The 18,910-nt window shown below is 50.3% G+C and overlaps 1 protein-coding gene across 1 annotated transcript in view; it reads right to left on the bottom strand.

Annotated features, from left to right (window-relative positions):
* Nucleotides 1–18,910, bottom strand: part of Tnxb (tenascin XB) — a 59,199-nt gene that overhangs the window by 14,449 nt on the left and 25,840 nt on the right. The window contains exons 15-24 of the mRNA XM_051187290.1: nt 17,039–17,347; nt 15,614–15,901; nt 15,154–15,462; nt 13,995–14,315; nt 13,595–13,906; nt 12,892–13,215; nt 11,305–11,601; nt 10,641–10,964; nt 4,853–5,161; nt 4,136–4,459 (exon numbers count right to left, since the gene is read on the bottom strand). Of these exons, the coding sequence (XP_051043247.1) occupies nt 4,136–4,459; nt 4,853–5,161; nt 10,641–10,964; nt 11,305–11,601; nt 12,892–13,215; nt 13,595–13,906; nt 13,995–14,315; nt 15,154–15,462; nt 15,614–15,901; nt 17,039–17,347 (3,117 nt within the window). The remainder of the gene's footprint in view (nt 1–4,135; nt 4,460–4,852; nt 5,162–10,640; nt 10,965–11,304; nt 11,602–12,891; nt 13,216–13,594; nt 13,907–13,994; nt 14,316–15,153; nt 15,463–15,613; nt 15,902–17,038; nt 17,348–18,910) is intronic.

Below are 18,910 nucleotides of genomic sequence, written 5' to 3'. Positions count from 1 at the left end.
CTCACCAAGCTAGACATGGGTGGAGTTAGTTCTTGGGTCTACTTTTAGTGCCTCATCTGGCATGAATAGATGTTAAGTTTCCCTCAAGAAAGTCAACCAACATAATTGGCACTGGGATATAAACTAACAGAACCCAAGGTGAGTTAGGCGGGTGAGGGTATGTGACCACTGTAATAGATGCTGAGGCATGGATCTGGGATCTACAGGGGTGATCTAGACATGGCTACCTTTTTCATGTGCTATGGGATGGTGAACCTCCCTGTTATAGGAGACAGGGTATGCAAGGCCAAACCAGGCCATCTGAGAGTTTCCAGGTGAGAATCTTGGGGTATTCATTTTCCTAAACTGGATATGGTTGATGAATGGTTTATACTACACAAATGTTAAGTACATCTCCAAAACAGAAAATGGACTAGAGGGTGTATTGCAATCCCTAAAAGTAGCACATATAGGACAAGATGGTAAGCAAGTTATGGTGTTAGCTCTGTGGCCTTTGCTGTAGGCAAAAATGTGAAACTGAATCTCAGCTGCCTTCTCAGAAAGAACTTGCCCACATAAGAGAGGGATTGCAATGGGGGAGAGTCATGAAACAGGAAGACAGATAGAAGTATCAACTTACTGTTTCTTAGAGCTGGAAGGATGCAAGGTAGGTCAAACACACGCTACAGAGCCTATCCTAGGATCCAAAGCCTTGGAACCCTTGGGTAATTGGGTAATAAAGGAGGAAAGGATAGAAGGATAGAAGGCGACAGACCTTAGGTCTGACCATGAGGAGAGGAAGATAAATCCATGGTTCAATATGCAGACAGGGCATTAGTAATGATCGAGTACTGGGAAACTATGACGTCCAGGGCACACTCCACATCTGACCAGCATGAATTGGGGAAGTTTTTAAAGCTGAAAACAATGAAGAAGCCTCCCATAGCCTTGCTGGTGTGGCTGTGAAATAGAAGCAGATGGGACTAATCTGAGCGGAGATGGAGAAACCGAGTGTTCTAACAGCCCATCCCTCCTTGAGACAAAAGGCTGCATAACCCAAGGCAAAATGGGGAAAATCAATCCCTGATGAAATGGCTCATATGAGCCATCAGGGACACTTAGTCCCATAAATATTGGGACTTAAAGACAACAGAGGAGAGAAGGTGTTGCTGGAGGGAACTGGGAAGGAGAGAGGCAATGTAGATGCCCAGTTCATGAAGTCAGACAAACTCATATTCTCGGGGAAGCTAAGAAAGAGATCTGCAGCCAGATGTGATAGTGTGTGTCTTTAATCTGGGTGCTGGAGAAGCAGAGGAAGGTGAATCTCTGTAAGTTTAAGGCTAGTCTGGTCTATATAGCAAGTTCTGGGCCAGCCACAGCTACAGAGCACTTCAGCTTGCTGGGACCAGGATGGGATGTGACAGAATGACTCAGAATCTCTGGGAACTCTGACTCTGAATGGCATGCCAACTGTCTTTCTAAAATGCAGCTGCCATCAAGAGGGAGTGAGAGAAAGCCAAGGCAGATAAAGAATCTGTCCCGGTCACTCAAAGGGAAACGTGACAAGACTAGTGTACAGACAGTTAACAGAGTGCCAAATGCTGTGCTAGGGACCTTCTGGTAGATTCTACAGCCTGAGCAGCAGGATACAGAAGACAGAAATTATAGGACAATGCAGATTAAAACATTAAATTTGGGGCTGGAGAGATGGCTTAGTGCTTAAGAACATTGGCTGCTCTTTCAGAGTTCCTGAGTTCAATTCCCAGCAACCACATAGCAGCTCATAACCACCTGTAATGGGATTAGATTCCCCTTTCTGGTGTGCATAAAGACAGACTCATACATAACATGAATCAAAAAAAAAAAAAAAAAAAGATTAACTTTGACCTCAGGGTGGATGCTCATCACCTCCAGAGTGTGCAGGGTACATTTCTCCCCTGCAAGAAAGCATGAAAGCATGGATCTATGCTAGGGATAGAAATTGTTTAAATAGCCTGGGGCCCCTCCAATAGCCATCACAGCAGAAAATAGGGCTGAAGAAAAGACAACAGCCACAGTGATGGCAGGGGGCTTGCCAGGACTGGAGACCCAGCTCCAATGGTGGGCATTTTAGGTTAGAGTACAGTCATGGGCCTGAGTCAGGCCCTTCAGGACCATCAAAGGCAAAGAGAGACACAGTGGTCCTAAAGCAACAACAGCATCCTGGAATGAGGAGGCCGGACAGTTCATGGAGAACATCTGTGTGCTCTGGAAGGCCAGACAGGATAACATACATTCCATCTATGCCACTGTGTTCAATGTCCCTTGATAAAATAATTGATGAAACGATGAGATCTTTTTCTACTGTACTGAGCTTTGGTAATGTTTCTTTACTAGTACCTTTGCTCTGGATCCTAAGGCCAGTTTGTATTCATTTGGAATGGCTAACCATGGATCTGCAGAGCATGCCCCTAAGGCTGTCTTTATAGTCCTATTTATTTATTTATTTATTTATTTATTTATTTATTTATTTATGTCATGGGATGGGTCTGGGACCCTGCATTGTTATTCTGTCCACCTCTATGAATGCATTTGATGACATGGATGACATCATGCTAATCTGAGTATTTTAAGTATCTATAAAATTGTCTGAAGAACAGGAGAGACATGAATTAAAGGTCCTAAAGGAATGTTCCCTCTACGAAAGGCACATTCCTTTCGTAGAGGCATTGCCAGAAGCTATAGGGTTGTTCAATGAAAATCTTGATGTAAGGAGTGGACTGCGTTTCTATGAATTGTTCAGGCTAAGGAGACCCCCAAAGTCCCACAAACCATACGGCTATGGAAAATGCTGTTGGTTGCAACACTAAACTAGCTGAAGACACTGCATACTTGTTGCAGAATATGGAGAAATAAAATTGAGACTGAACTGGAAGGTCCCTTCTTTTGGCTTCATTTGTATTACTGACAGGAACCATGCAGGGTGCTGTGGGAAAACCATCACCAACAGCCCTGCTTGTCCATGGACCCCGAATACTACAGAACCATCTATTCAGGCAAGATGAGACCTCTGGTACATAATGACACAACATTATGGGCACAACAATAATTAGGCTTAAAGTCTGTCCACAGGTCCACAGGAGGGAACATGCATCTTGTACTACAAACCAGGGCAGAAGCCTGTAGCTGGAGAAGACACCCATCGAATTGCCTTCTAAATATTTGTGTCTACACCCACAGATTACTGCTGCAACCATCACCAATTAATCATGGAAGGAAATTTATTCCTTGTACTCAGAGGTGTACTGCAGAGACTCATAACTGGTGAAGTTACAGAAACTAAATGACAGTTGCTGTGTCACAATAGCCCAATACTCAGCAACAGATGGAAGAAAATAATGAAGCATTTCTGCCCCCTACTCCTAAGTCTAAGGGAACACTACAAAAAGTGGGAAAATTTTAAAACCTAGAGGAGGGATCACAGCCTTGTGATGCATTCCCTCTTGGAGGAAAGCTCACTAGAAGTAGCCAAGTGTGGTGGCATGTGACTTTAATTCTAGCACTTGAGAGGCAGAGGCAGGCAGATCTCCGTGAGTTCCAAGTCTACATAGTGAGTTCCAAAACAGTCATGGCTATGAACAGAAGCCCTGATTCAAAAACAAAACAAAGAGAAATAGCCAGGAAGTATTCAGAGCTTAAAGGGCTCAGGAAATAAAGAAAACTCACAAGCCACAGGAAGCTCCTGAAACTTACAAAATTCACAGTCTGTCCCAACACTAGCTAAACATTAGCAGTAACTTGCAGGAGAGCTGGAGAAAGCTCCAAGGATGGATCTTTTCTGAGTCATTATCCATGCTGAGGTCAGCTTTTATGCAGTACACCTGTATTTGAGTCACCCATGTTTCTGCAAGTAACCCTTCACCCATTTTCTCATATATAACCTTAATAAACTATTGATTCGTTATGCCAGATTTCTCTGGAATATCTTGAATACCTTGTTTGTTGTTAGTAACCTATCTAGACTTCTAGACTAAATAGACTTTAATACACACACACACACACACACACACACACACACACACACACGAAAAGTGAAGTGTTCACACAGCCTTGCTTGTGTGAGAACAAGTGTTACGAGAATGATGGGCCATCCCACACAGACCCATCTGACACTCACCGGTCACGCCCACAGTGGACACAGGACCCACACGCCGACCCTCATGGAGTCCATACAGGTTCATCTTGTATTTGCGCCCAGGATCCAGGTCTCTCACGGTGGCCTCCCTCTCCTGGCCCCCGACACGCACCACCTGGGGCCGCCCATCACTGTCCTTGTACTGCACAGTGAAGGAGTCAAAGTCTCCCTGGGGGACAGTCCAGGAGAGGCTCAGGGAGTCTGGGGAGGATCCTGTCACAGTCAGCTCTCCCAGGAGCGGCTCCTCACGGGGCTCTGGGGCCTCTGTGCTGGGCTCTGTGGGGCTGGGTGTCTCTTCCTCTGCAGCTGAGAAGGGGACAGAGAGGTGAGCAGGGTCCCCCGCAAGTATCCTTGGCTTTTGATAAGGGGGGAAGGAGTAGCTATGGTTACCAGGGAGGTGCCAATATCAGTTCAAAGACAGCACCCTTGGGCCTGGTGGCCCTGGTCAGCTGGCAGCTGACCACCAAGCCCAAGCTCCTGGGTCAGCTAAGGCGACCTGGTCAGCAATGGCACAGCAAAGGTCTTGATGTCCCCACTCCCTGCACAGGGGAGATAGGCCAGCTCCAGGGAAAGGTACATGGGCCATAGCCTTGGGCACAGAAGGTCTGGGATATTAGCCAGTCCCAGGCTACTGATTCCTACCCAGAGCCGACCATCACTCCCAGTGGATCCCACCCTGGACTCCCACAGACCACTCACCCGTCACCCCAACAACAGACACGGGGCCCACACGCTGGCCACTGTGCATGCCATACAGGTTCATCTTGTACTTGTGGTCTGGCTCCAGGCCAGGGATGGTGACCTGGTCCTCATGTCCTGGCACCCGCACCACCTTGGGCTGCCCATCCCCGTTCCTGTACTGGATCAGGAAGTGGTCAAACTGTCCCTCGGGGACTGTCCAGGAGAGGCTCAGGGAGTCAGGGGTGGCGTCTGTCACAGTCAGCTCCCCCAGGATGGGTTTCATAGGAGTTGTGGTGGGCACCACCTGTGTGGCCGTGGCTTCCTCCTCTGGATGTGAACACACACAGGGACAGGTTATGTCTTCCCTGTCTTTAGTTCCCATGTAAAGGACCATTTGTAAAAACAAAGCCTTGTGGGGTGTGATGTCACAGGCCTGTAAACCCAACATTAGGCAGAAGCATGCAGATCTCTGTGAGGTCAAGGCCAGCCAGGACAGCCAGGGTTACAAGGTAGACCCGGTCTCAAAACATTATATTGGCAATTAATAAAATAAAAATTAAAAACAAAACAAATGAGTTTAAAACATAAACAAACACCAAAGCCCTGGAGATCAAGCCACACTGGCCTCAGTGGCTTTGCCATACCTTCCTGCTCTGTCACACCGCCATACCAATACCCCACCAGTACCCCCTCCTCCCATCTGTGAACACACTCACCTCTCCCTTCCCTTCTGCGCCAGCCTCTTCAGGGCCCCGTGGCCACCACTCAGAGCCTCTCTGCGGTGGCCCTCCTCGCCATCTCCCTCCTCACTGGGCTCTCATCTTTGTCCCCAACCTGCCCACCCAGCTGCCTCCAGACTTGGAGTATCCCAGACTTTGGCTAAACCGCTCCTGGCTACCTCACTCACGAGTCCTCCTGCAATCTGAGCTATGCTTCCACATACCCATCTTTTGATGCCAGATGCCAGCATTCAGCACAGAACCCATGCTTTCTGAGCTGCCCCCACCATGTCGTAAGCCCATCCTGTCCCTCTGAAGACATGTCACACAATCCTCGGGTCCCTTCTGGATCATGGTTTTTCTAGCCTGCTCTTCTCTGCACCAGCCTGGACTCACTCTTTCTAAGGCTGTCACCAAACTCATGCCTCTCAGACTTCAGGTCTCAATGGTTCCCTGTGAACAGGCTGACTTAAGTGTCCCTTGCCAGGTCCTGGCTTGTCCCCACGCTTTTCTACCACAAGCTCATGTTCAGTATGGCTGTGAATGGATCCATCACTCAGTAACTTCTCAATCGTCTAGGCTCAAGGTTCCCCATTGTATGTACCTGGATCTGACACCTGTAACTTGGTTGGTACACTGGAGAGGTGTACAGTTAAGACACATCCCAGCATCACCTCACAGTTTCCATAGTGACAAAGCCACTGTGAGGACTCATAGAGCCAAAAGGCTGCTGGGCCACATATTCCCATGGAGTGCCGACACTTTTGCTGTGAGGAGCTTTGCTATTTAAGGCTAAACTGTGCTCTGGCCGCATCAGTCAGGATCACCCATCCCTCAGATGCCTATGCATTAAGTTATTGGTCCCCAGGGTGGTTGGGGCAGGAGGAGGTAGACCCCTTAAAACTGTGGCCTGGAGGAAGTTCCTGGTGTCACTTAGGGTGTGCCCTTGAAGAGGACAGTGAGGTTGAGTGTTTCCTCCTTTTGTCTGGCCTCCTATGATGTGCTGTTCCATAGCAGGCTCTGAAGGAACAGGGCCAACCCACCAAAAAACCGAGCCAAAGCGAAACTTTTTATCAGCTGATCATATCAGGTTCCTATCACCAGAATGAGGCTAATGCCACATTGTGATAGGAATGCAGACTGGGAGACCCTGGATGACCTGCTGTACCCCCACCTGCTCTGTGGGAAGCCCCTGATGGCTAAAAACAGACACTTCCAGGAAGCTGGTTACAAGAGGATGATTTCTGAGTTCAGGTTGGCTGTACATATGATGGACACAGGCCAACCCAATGCCCCAAATGAAGCCCATACAGGTAATTCTGCACTTGTGATCGGAGCTCCAGGTCCCCCACAGTACTTCTTCCGGCCCCCAACATGTACCACAGGGGCCACCCATCCCTATCCTTATAAAGAGTCAAGGTGTCAGTTCAGGAAAAGCTCAGGGAGTAGGGGGTGGGGGTCCTGTCATTATTGGCTCTTCTGAGGATTCTGGAGCCTTTGTACAGGGATGTCTTCTCAGGGTCCTCTGACCTGGGAGAAGAATTGGGACCACACAGATGCTAAGAGCACCCAGCAGATAAACTTCCTCCAGCAGAAGCCGGGGGACTATGTGGCCTTACAGTGGCCATCTGGTCACTACAGGCTGAGAAGAATTGAGCCAGCCCTGCTGTCCTGTCTGATAGTCAGGCTGTCCTGTCACATAACTTCTACTAGGCCATATGTGTCAGGAGCCAAAATAGTGCTTGTTTTCTTTGACCCAATAATCCCATTTCTGGGCACTTATCCTAAGAAAATTATTAAAAGCAGGAAAAAGTTACAGCATGGAAGAATTCATAATAAGATTATTCATGACAGCAAAATGTGTCAGGACCCAAATGACCTGTTACAGATGATTGGTTTTGTTACAGGGCTTTCCCAGGAAGCATCAAATAACCATTAAAATGATGATTAATGCAAACTGTGTAGTCACAAGGTAAATGACTACCATCCAACAGGCACTCAAAAAAGTAAGAGCCAGCTTGATAAGGGGAGTGTCCTGGAGCTGCACAGGGAAAGTAGGAGAGGGGGCTCACTTACACCATTGACCTTTGTTTGTGTTTTGTTAGGGGAACTCACACTGTTGGCTTTTGTTTGTGTTTTGTTAGGGGGACTCACACTGTTGGCTTTTGGTTGGGTTTTTGTTAGGAGGACTCACACTGTTGGCTTTTGGTTTGGTTTTGTTAGGAGGACTCACACTGTTGGCTTTTGGTTGGGTTTTTGTTAGGAGGACTCACACTGTTGGCTTTTGGTTGGGTTTTGTTAGGGGGACTCACACTGTTGGCTTTTGGTTGGGTTTTGTTCTTGGTGCAGGTGCTGGATGTGGAAACCAGGGCTTCACACAGGATAGTCAAGAACTTACAGTTACTAACTGTGATTGTTGGGTCAAAGTTAGACTTAGCTTTTTACTTTCTAGCTTCCAAGCTTTGCACATGGCTGCCATGTCCGTCACACTACAAAAATACAGGCTTCAGAAGAAATGATTGACTCATACATCAATAGGTGAGTGGGAGGTGGGAATGGGCACTGATGCAGATGGAAAGGGAGGGCAAGGACATGGGGGACAGGGATATGGAAGAGCAGGGTCTGTGGGTCCCTCACTGCCCTCTCCACTTGCTATGAGTTGAGAACTGCCCTTATGAGGAATGGCAGGAGGTAAAGAGGCAGGAAACTGAGCTGTGGGTGAGGATTAGCAGCTCACTCCAGACTGCAAACTCTCCAGGAGGCCCCAGTTCTCCCCATATTCCACAACTCTCCAGTATGCGGGACCATGTACAGACACAGACCTGTCAAGTCAGGGAGACTGTGACATAATAATTCCCCCACCTAGATGGTCACCAGGACATCCTGTAGCTGAGTGACTTGACCTGCCCCACCACAGAGTCCCTGACAATAGGTCTATCCACCTTCGGCCTGCTCTTGAGAAACCCTGGGAAGAAGTGTGACTAACAACTAGGGCCCTGAGTGCACCTGTGACTTACCTGTCCCCCTACTACTCAGGGACTCATAAATTTAATTTTCTTATAATTAGAAACGAACTGTGTTGCCAGGGCAACAGGGAAGACAGATGGGGAGCTAAGGGAGAGATGCTGCATTTTCCTGTTTTTCTGTGATTATAAAAGGAATGCGTGGAGGGGGAGAAAGAAATGCTTGCCATGTTGGAACATTCACACAATGTAGAACAGACTAAAACAGGAAGAGAAAAAAGAGGCAATCCAACAATGTGCAGAACACTGCATTCCATCTCACAAAGCACACTGCCGTGGGCGCCGTGGGCTGAGCTTCATCCTGCCTTGCCTGTTATTGTCAACTGGTTGTGATTAGCACCCAATGGGAATCTTTGGGCTCGGTTGCCCCCTTTCCTTTCCCTCATCTTGGTTTTTATTTTTTGAGGGAGGGAATATTACTCTGACCCACACTTTGGGAGAGTGTTGTTCCATCGTGGTGGGGAAGAGGGTGTGGTGGGACAGTCACATCCTGGTGGTAAGGAATCCAGGAAGGGTCCAGGCCAAGGACAGGGCCAAGAAAATGTCCCCCAATAAACTACTTCCTCCACCAAATGCCCATTCCTACCTCTCACCACCACCCAACAATGCCATCATAGCACAAGTCCATCAAGGTACTCAAATGTGTGTGTGTGCATGTGTGTGTGCCTGAGAACAAGAGTGGGTGTTGCTCCACAAGTATGAGCCACCTATTTAGCACATGGTCTCTCCCTGGCCACCAGCTTGTCTAGGCTGACTGACTGGAGAGCCCTGGGACCTTCCTGCCTTTACCTCCCCAGCACTGGGACTACAGGCATGTGAAATCCTGTCCACCTCTTTTTATGTGAATCTTGGGGATTGGACTCAGATTTCTGCTTTCATGTCCAGGATGTAACTCAGCCCACATCTGTGTGTCTTAGTTTATTGAGACAGGATCTCGTTCTGTAGTAGTCTAGGCTGCCCTGGACATCACAGAGATCCTCCTGCCTCTGCCTCCCCAGTGCTGGAATTAAAGGTGTGTGCCACCACATCCAGCTCAGTTCTGTATTTTTCAGTAGAATATTATAAAATGGTTTTAGAGTAAAAATTTTCTTTTCAAATTTATTTATTTATTTATTCATTCATTTTTAAGAGGGGCAGTGTTGATACACTCCTTTAATCCCAGTACTCAGGAGGCAGAGGCAGATGGATCTCTGAGTTTGAGGCTAGCCTGGTCCAGGACACCAGGGCTACACAGAGAAACCCTGTATCAAAAAATATTTTGTTTTGTTTTCCAAGATAGGGTTTCTCTGTGTAACTTTGGAGCCTGTACTGGAACTCACTCTGTAGACCGGGCTGGCCTCGAACTCACAGAGATCTACCTACCTCTGCCTCCTGGATGCTGGGACTAAAGGTGTGTGCCACCACTGCACAGCCTCAAGTTTTTTTTTTTTTTTTTTTTTTCATTTTTAATCACATGTATGTGGTGTGCCTGTCTGTCTGATTCTCTGTCTGCTGTCTGTCTCTTTCTTTCCCTTTTTTCTCTTAGAGACAGAGAGAGAGAGAGAGAAAGAGAGAGAGAGTATGTGTGCATGTCTCTGTGTGCGCATATGAGGCCAGAGACATCAGATCCTCCTGGGGCTGGATTTACAAGCAGTTGTGATCTGCCTGATGTGGATGCTAGGAAACTGATTGTGGTCATCTGCAAGAGAAGCCTTAACCTCTGAATCACACGTGTGGCCCCTTGCCAAAGTATTTTCAAGGTACAGATGCTGTTTATGACATGGATTCACCCCTAGAGAGTACACTGTTGTTTATCTGTATATGAGTGTGAATGTGTCTGTAACAAGGATGCCTGCAATTAGGAAAGAACAGGAAAACACTAGAAGATAGCTTGCCATGTGTGTGATTTGTTTCACCTGCTGGAGGAAGATCACAGCCATTAGGAAGAGGCTGCCGGTGAGCAAAGGCCAAGGCTGTTCAGGACATATGTGGAAGGGAACCAAATCTTAGCCTTATGGGATTAGGAAAACAATATCCAATACCCAAGGAAGGAGGCATACCCCTAAATCCCCAGCTCACACTCACCGGTCACGCCCACAGTGGACACAGGACCCACACGCCGACCCTCATGGAGTCCATACAGGTTCATCTTGTACTTGTGCCCAGGATCCAGGTCTCTCACGGTGGCCTCCCTCTCCTGGCCCCCGACACGCACCACCTGGGGCCGCCCATCACTGTCCTTGTACTGCACAGTGAAGGAGTCAAAGTCTCCCTGGGGGACAGTCCAGGAGAGGCTCAGGGAGTCTGGGGAGGATCCTGTCACAGTCAGCTCTCCCAGGAGCGGCTCCTCACGGGGCTCTGGGGCCTCTGTGCTGGGCTCTGTGGGGCTGGGTGTCTCTTCCTCTGCAGCTGAGAAAGGGACAGAGAGGTGAGCAGGGTCCCCACAGGTGTCCTTGGCTTTAGAGGAGTAGCTATGGCTATGTCAGTTCAGAGATGTCCCCCCTTGAGCCTAGTGGCCCTGGTCAGCTGACAGCTACCCAATATGCCCAAGCTCCTGGGCCAGGTGAGAGGACCTGGACGGCTCCAGCACATCAAAAGCCTCTGTGGTCCTGCTACCCAGGAGAACAGGCCAGTTTGGAGGCCACAGCCTTGACCATGGCAGGACAAAGGTACTGACCCCCACTCATCACCAAAGAGCTAAGTGTCACCTTCCCTTGAGTTCTACCTGAGTTCTCCACAGTCCACTCACCCGTCACCCCAACAACAGACACGGGGCCCACACGCTGGCCACTGTGCATGCCATACAGGTTCATCTTGTACTTGTGGTCTGGCTCCAGGCCAGGGATGGTGACCTGGTCCTCATGTCCTGGCACCCGCACCACCTTGGGCTGCCCATCCCCGTTCCTGTACTGGATCAGGAAGTGGTCAAACTGTCCCTCAGGGACTGTCCAGGAGAGGCTCAGGGAGTCAGGGGTGGCGTCTGTCACAGTCAGCTCCCCCAGGCGTGGCTTCAGGGAAGGGGCATCAGTAGGTTCTTCTTCAGGGTCTGGGGAAGATGTAGAACAGAATCTTTGCTGTTTCTGGAAGTTCTCAAGTCCCAGCTCTCTGGCATACGGGTCAGAATGAGGCCGTATTTAGACCTGGTCACTCTCTCTTCCTGTCTGTAACCACGAAAGCCTTTCTATGGTCTCCCTGGGGCTCTCAGACAAGCCAGGCCACCGTGTGGCTCAAGGCCTTTGCATGTCTTATGCCCACACTCCCTTTAAGTATTTGTGTTTTCTGTTTGTTTTAAGACTGGGTTGCATACAGCCCAGTTGGTTTTGAGTTGAGTAGATACAGGAGAATAAACCTAATGCCTGACCCTCTTTCCTCTGTCACCTTCTAGGGTCTCAGGTGTGTGTACAAGGCTTCATTGGACAACCCGAAACCTCTCCTGAATTTAGACTACAGAGGTTCCTGCAAGGTCAGGGTATTATGTCGGTGCACCGCAGACAGGTGACCATTATGACACTTAAGTTATGTCAGAATACAGCTGCTAATGAAAACCTTTCCCTCAGGGGAGGTTGGGAGAATGCGGGACACAGGTGGGCCACAGGCCAGCGAGCACCTGATTGAAGCTGTCAAGGATACATGCACCTTGTTATATCCTCTCTCCTGTATCCTCTGGAACTTAAAAAGCAAAGCAAAACAAAACAAAACAAAAACTTCTTATTAGGCTTATTCATTTTAATTTATGTGTGTTTTGCAAGTATGTCTGTGTGCCATGTGTGTGCTGGGTGCCCTTGGAGGCCAGAAGAGGGCATGGGGTTCCCATTGTTAGTTACACAGGGTTGCAGCACCATGTGGGTGCTGAGAACTGAAAGTGAACAACAAATGCTCTAAACCACTGAGCCGTCTTTAAGCCCCAACCTTTGGAAATTTCTTAAAACAATTATTTTTGGACAAGATTTGCTGACATTTCATGAAATTTTTTCCAATCCCAGGGTTCTCTCTAGAGTCCCTGCAAAAAAGCAGAGCCTAAAATATGCATCAGAGGTCTCAGCACCCAGGGATTCCCCCAGACTTTCCTCCTCTTAACTGGGCAGTGCTCCCCCAGCCCTCCCTCATCTTAGCTGGGCAGTGCTCCCCCAGGCCTCCCTCATCTTAGCTGGGCAGTGCTCCCCCAGGCCTCCCTCATCTTAACTGGGCAGTCTCTGTCCCAGATTCCATTAGACCTGAGGCATTGGAGATCAGGGATGACTTAGAAGCTGAGAGGTTTGGGGGTCCTGTGTCTCTGCTGTAGGAGACAGTGAGGGCTCTATTTGTGTGAGAAGTAGAGAATTCTTTACCCACTCACCAGTCATGCCCACAGTGGACACAGGACCCACACGCCGACCCTCATGGAGTCCATACAGGTTCATCTTGTATTTGCGCCCAGGATCCAGGTCTCTCACGGTGGCCTCCCTCTCCTGGCCCCCGACACGCACCACCTGGGGCCGCCCATCACTGTCCTTGTACTGCACAGTGAAGGAGTCAAAGTCTCCCTGGGGGACAGTCCAGGAGAGGCTCAGGGAGGCTGGGGAGGATCCTGTCACAGTCAGCTCTCCCAGGAGTGGCTCCTCACGGGGCTCTGGGGCCTCTGTGCTGGGCTCTGTGGGGCTGGGTGTCTCTTCCTCTGTAGCTGAGAAGGGGACAGAGAGGTGAGCAGGGTCCCCCGCAAGTATCCTTGGCTTTTGAGAAGGAGGAGGGAGTAGCTATGGCTACTAGGGAGGTGCCATTGTCAGGGTCTGGTGGCCCTGGTCAGCTGACCAACATGCTTAAATTTTTAGGGTGACCTGACACAACCCAAGCAGCCATCAACATAGCAAAGGCTTCTGTGGACCCCGGCCTGGCAGATGAGCAGCCACAGGAGGGATGCACAGCTGCAGTCCCAGCTATAGCCTGCCTTGGTGCTTGCCACCTCTGGGCCATCAAGCACTATTCACCAATCAATCTTGGCTCACCTAATCTGAAGGTCACCTCCCGATGGGTCCCACCCTGGACTCCCACAGACCACTCACCCGTCACCCCGACAACAGACACGGGGCCCACACGCTGGCCACTGTGCATGCCATACAGGTTCATCTTGTACTTGTGGTCTGGCTCCAGGCCAGGGATGGTGACCTGGTCCTCATGTCCTGGCACCCGCACCACCTTGGGCTGCCCATCCCCGTTCCTGTACTGGATCAGGAAGTGGTCAAACTGTCCCTCGGGGACTGTCCAGGAGAGGCTCAGGGAGTCAGGGGTGGCGTCTGTCACAGTCAGCTCCCCTAGGCGTGGCTTAGGCTCAGGAGTCATGGTGGGTGGCTCTGTGGGCTCCTCCTCCCACGGCACTGAACATGGAGACAGGATGACCATGGGACCTTGCCAGCTCTGGGCCTTTGCAGCTGTTCAGAAGGTCGGGGTTAGTCTCCCACTTACCTGTCAGGGCCTCGATTTGAGCAGAGTCCACACGATTTCCACCATGGAAACCATACAGGGTTACCAGGTATCTGTGGTCAGATTCCAGGCCAGTAAGAGTGATGTCACTCTGGTCACCCTCTGTACTGACCACTTTGAGTTGCCCATCTCTGTCAGTGTACTGGACCTCGAAGGAGTTAAATTCTCCCTCAGTCACCACCCAGGAGAGATGCAGGCTGTGAGGTGTGGCCTCCTCCACCCTCAGCTCCCTGAGGTGGGGTATGACCGAGGAAGCTGAAGCTGTGGGGGCCTCTGTCCACGCTTCTGTTGGTTCTTTGGGGCCTGGTTCAGAGAGATGGGAGAGGAAGTGATGCCCTATTGCTGGACTCATTTGGGGGAGGAGGGAGTGGAACGGAGAAGGGAGGAAGGCAGAGGAAGGAGAGTAAGCAGAAGCATTTGAAGTGCTAAGCACTAAGTAGATGCTGTGGTTTGCATGAGTCTAAATCGAGATGCAGAGAGGCAAACCCCAGAGTACAGTGGCTGCCAGGGCCTCAGGAACTGAGTGTGGAGAGTAGTTTGTAAGCTCCTGGCAGGAGTGAAGCCATCCTAACGGGGCCTTGTGCCCCTCCCGTGGGCCATCAGACCATTGAAACAAACCCCACCCTGTCCCAAGTTAAACTGCCCAGGAATCCCATGCCGGGAAAAGGAAAAGGTTAAACCTTGGTGCCAGCAAGAGGGGGAGCAGGCCTCCTGGAAGGAGATTTCACACAACTATGACAACTCATCAGCCTACCATGCAGGAGACCGGAGCTGATGGGCAGGACCAAGTCTTGAGTGGGCCTGCTTAGTTATATGTACATCTCTGGCTCTCCATTTAAATCTAACCTCATGCCAAGACCCCAGGGGTGGATTTGAGGTATTCACTGGACTTTACTCCTCTTCTCACCACGGCCACATTTTTCTATGACTTGTCTGTTTGCTTGGCCTATGGAAGGCAGCTGGCCAGGCCCCTAACAGATTGGTGGACACAGGGGTTGAGGGGGACAGCTTTGCACCTCCCTGTAATGAGTGCTTGGTGACTTACCCATTTCCCAAAGCCCACTGGCACTGTATGTAAATTATGACTTGGTAAAGCTGGCACCAAGGAAATGGGACCTGTCAGGTGGGCTGTCACACTCACCAGTCACAGCGATGACAGACAGGGGACCCACGCGCTTGCTTTCTCGGAGCCCATAGAGTAGCAGCTTGTACCTGCGGCCTGGGTCTAGACCAGAGACCCTGACTTCTCTATGGCCGCCCTCCACAGGCACCACCTGGGACTGTCCGTCCTTGTCTTTGTACTGGATGACAAAGGAGTCAAACTGGCCCTCGGAGACTGTCCAGGAGAGGTCCACGGAGTCTTGGGTCACACTAGTCACCCGTAGTTCCTCCCCTAGTCGGGGTTTAGGTGGGGACTTTACTCCAGTGTGGTCCAGAGTATTCATGGGCTCTGAGATGGAGACATAGGTAAGAGATAGCTCAAATGGTCCTGGCTGTGACCTTGAAGGGCAGGGCAGGGCAGGGCAGGGCAGGGCAGGGAGAGGAGGGGTTGTTGCCACAAGTGATGGGCTGGTGCTCTGCACCCTGCCAGGAAGACTCACCTGTGGTGCCCTCTGTGGTGAGGGGGCCAAAGCGCTTCTTTCCCTGAAGCCCATATAGGAGGAATCTGTACTTGCGGCCCGGGGCCAGGGCTGTGATGGTGGTCCTACGCTCTTCACCCTCTACTGGCACCATCTGGGACCCACCCTTGTCCTTGAACTGGACCACAAAAGAGTCAAAGTGGCCCTCTGGGACCGTCCAGGATAGGCGCAGGGAATCTGTTGTAGGATCCGTCACCCACAGCTCCCCAAGGCGGGGAAGGGCCCCTGGGCTGGCGTCATCTCTGGCAGCTGACACAGAGAAAGGTTCTTGTATTTATTTCTTCCAAAACAATTCTTGACCACCTCCCACTAGAGCTGGAAAACTGCAGAGTGGCCCAAGTGGTCAGTGCATCCCCAGATACTTCCGTTGCCCTCTCATTTGCTCCCCCACCTAGCCAGAGCCTCCCAACTTGACCCTCTGGGTCTTCTGCCCCAAGCCACCCCGGCACAGACACCCTAACTTCCCTGCTCATTTTATCTTTTTCTCTGACTAGGCTCGTCTTATCCCTTAGAGACCTCTCTCTCCACAGGGCACAGCTTACCCAGAAACCCAGCTGAGTGACCTGACTAACCCCTGGGGGGAATCCCAAGGGGTTAGAGGCTCTCTGTGGGAGACAGGCAAGGGGGAGGAGATGGGCTGCTATGGGGGTTCAGTGTGGCCCAGCCTCCCATTTCCTTTCTCATCTGAGTCACAACACCCACTCCACAGGGCCTGGAGGAGACATGGTGCATGCACTGTTGCTTGTTGTAAAGACTTGTGTTGGGATTCACACACACACACACACACACACACACACACACACACACGAAAACTCAAACAGAAAAGGGATCCCATGACTGCCCTCCAACTTGGGAAGGCGCTGGCCCGCCACCCTCCTGGACAGCAAAGCCACTGACGGAATTGTTATTGAGAGAGATTTTCTGGCAATGGGGAGCCCCAAGGGGCAGAAGCCTGCCTGGACCAAACCCCGAGAAAGGGGCCAGCTGGGTAGGGTTTGTCTGGTTTCCATTTTCCCAGGCTCCGAGAAGTCAGAAGAGGAAGGTGAGCCTCTACTAGAAGTGGATATGGGGACAGAGGGATGAGAGCTGGGGAAGAGGCAGAGAGGCAAGCCAAACTCTCAGGCTGTGACAGTGACACCTGGCTCAGGATGGCAGGAGGGGCTCCTCTCCAAGAGGCCCCAGGTCCCCACAACCCATCTTCTAGTGAAGGCCCAGCACACAGAGCAAGGGAAGGAAAGAGGAGGTCCGAGAACCTGCCCTGCAGGGTCCCTGTCTGATTTGCACTGGGATGGGCAAACAGGAAAGTTGGCCAGCAGGAAGTTCAGACACTCCAGGGAAGGCTGGGACTCCAGGTGGGGTCCAGGCTGAGTCTCAGGCAGTTCCCACCTGTCTTTGTTTCCACAGAGACCTGACCACGTCGTTTCCCATCTTGGACCCCGAAGAGCAGGAACTTGTACTTGTGGGAAGGCTCCAGGCTTGGGATGGTGACTTCCCGCTGGTCTGCTGCCACTGTCACCACTTGGGGCTGGCCATCTCTGTCCTTGTACTGGACCATGAAGGAGTCGAATTCACCCTCAGGGACAGTCCACAAGAGGCCCACGGATTCTGGAGTCACACCTGTCACTTTCAGCTCCCCCAGGCGTGGCTCCAGCTTGGAGGCCTCGGTGGCGGGAGGTGGCGCTGGAGGGAGAGTGTCTAGGATGAAAAGCAGGGCATGGCTGAGCTCCTGGAAGGAGGCCTGGCTCTGCCTGCCCTGGGGGGCTAACCCTGAGGAAGAGATCCCTCTTTATCTTCAGTAGCCTGTAACAGCCTGCTCTTCCATGACCCGCATGTTGTCAACTGCACTTGTTACTCTCACCAATAGAAAGGCATGTTTTCACACTGCCTTGGAATTACTCAGGACATCAACACATTGCTTGTTCATCACCTCTAAGTAAGCTGATAAAAAGGTCCAGGTGTTGCCAAGTCATGAATCAGGAGTAAGATGTTTTGATAATGGTACATTGGTCTGCTGGTATCCATAAGATGGTCCCATGGATCCCAAACCTGAGGGTGCTCAAGCTCCTCATATGGGATGGCAGCCTCCACACACCCTAAAACCTTAAATCATCTCCAAATAACTTACTATGCTTAGAGCAATGTAAATGCTATGCAAACGGTTGGCAACTATATGGTTTATGACAAGTAAAAGAGTTGTACTCATTCAACATATGTGCTTGTACGTGTTCATGTGTGTGCAGGTGAGTGGGCATGTGGTATGAACGTCCGTGTGTGCAGGTGAACATACATGTGTGTGCATGCATGTGTTCATGTGTATGCAAGTGAGCATGCAAGTATGTGTGTACATGTTTATGTGTGAGTAGGTGAACATAAAGGGTATGTGTGTGTGCAGGTGAGTATGCATGTGGTGTGCATTTTCGTGTGTGTTCATGCAGGTGAGCATGCATGTGTGTGCATGTATTCATGTGTATGCAGGTGAGCATGCATGTGGTGTGCATGTATTCATGTGTAAGCAGGAGAGCATGCATGTGTGTACAAACATGTAGAGACCTTGTGTGCTGTTTTTCAGTAGCTGTCTGCTTCACTTTTTCTGAGGCACGGTCCCTCAATGGACACTGGAGCTTGCTGATTAGGCAAGGCCGGCTGGCCAGTGAGCTCCAAAGACTCTCCTAACTCTGTCTCCCGGTGCTGGAATTGTAAGTATTCTCCACCATGCCCAGCATCTTCCATGGGTTCTGGGGATCTAAACTCAGACACTCAAGTTTGTGCAACTGTCAACTGCGCTATCTCCATAGTCCTGAGGGTCTGGTGAAAGGGTTCAATGGGCAAAAGGCACTTGTCACTGAGCCTGGTGACCTAACTTCAATCCCTAAGACCCACACAGCAGATGGAAAAAAACTAACTTCCATCAAGCTGTCCTTTGACCTTTAGTCACACTGTGAATGTGAGCATCTACACACACGCATACATACACACACACACATGTAAGAAGTTATTTTTGTGTGCATGTTCTGTCTCCAGCTGCATGTGAAACATCTGAAGATATGGAATGATGATTATATCAGCATAATTAAGGCCCTTTATGAATTCTATTTCCTAGATTTTAATGCCACGTTCAGAGAGAGGAAAGGGGTTCCACCAGATGCTGTGGTCCGGGAGTCACAGTGAGCTTATGTCCAGGAATAATGAAAGGAGGCAGAAACCAGGAGCTCAGGGAGTGTGTCTTCCCTAGGGGTAAAGCTGGAGTGGACCAGAAGG

This window comes from Phodopus roborovskii, unplaced genomic scaffold (assembly GCF_943737965.1).
Source record: "Phodopus roborovskii unplaced genomic scaffold, PHOROB, whole genome shotgun sequence".
NCBI classification, from domain to species: Eukaryota; Metazoa; Chordata; class Mammalia; order Rodentia; family Cricetidae; genus Phodopus; species Phodopus roborovskii.
Note: the sequence above shows the minus strand (reverse complement) of the source record. Positions and strands in the feature narration are given on the sequence as shown.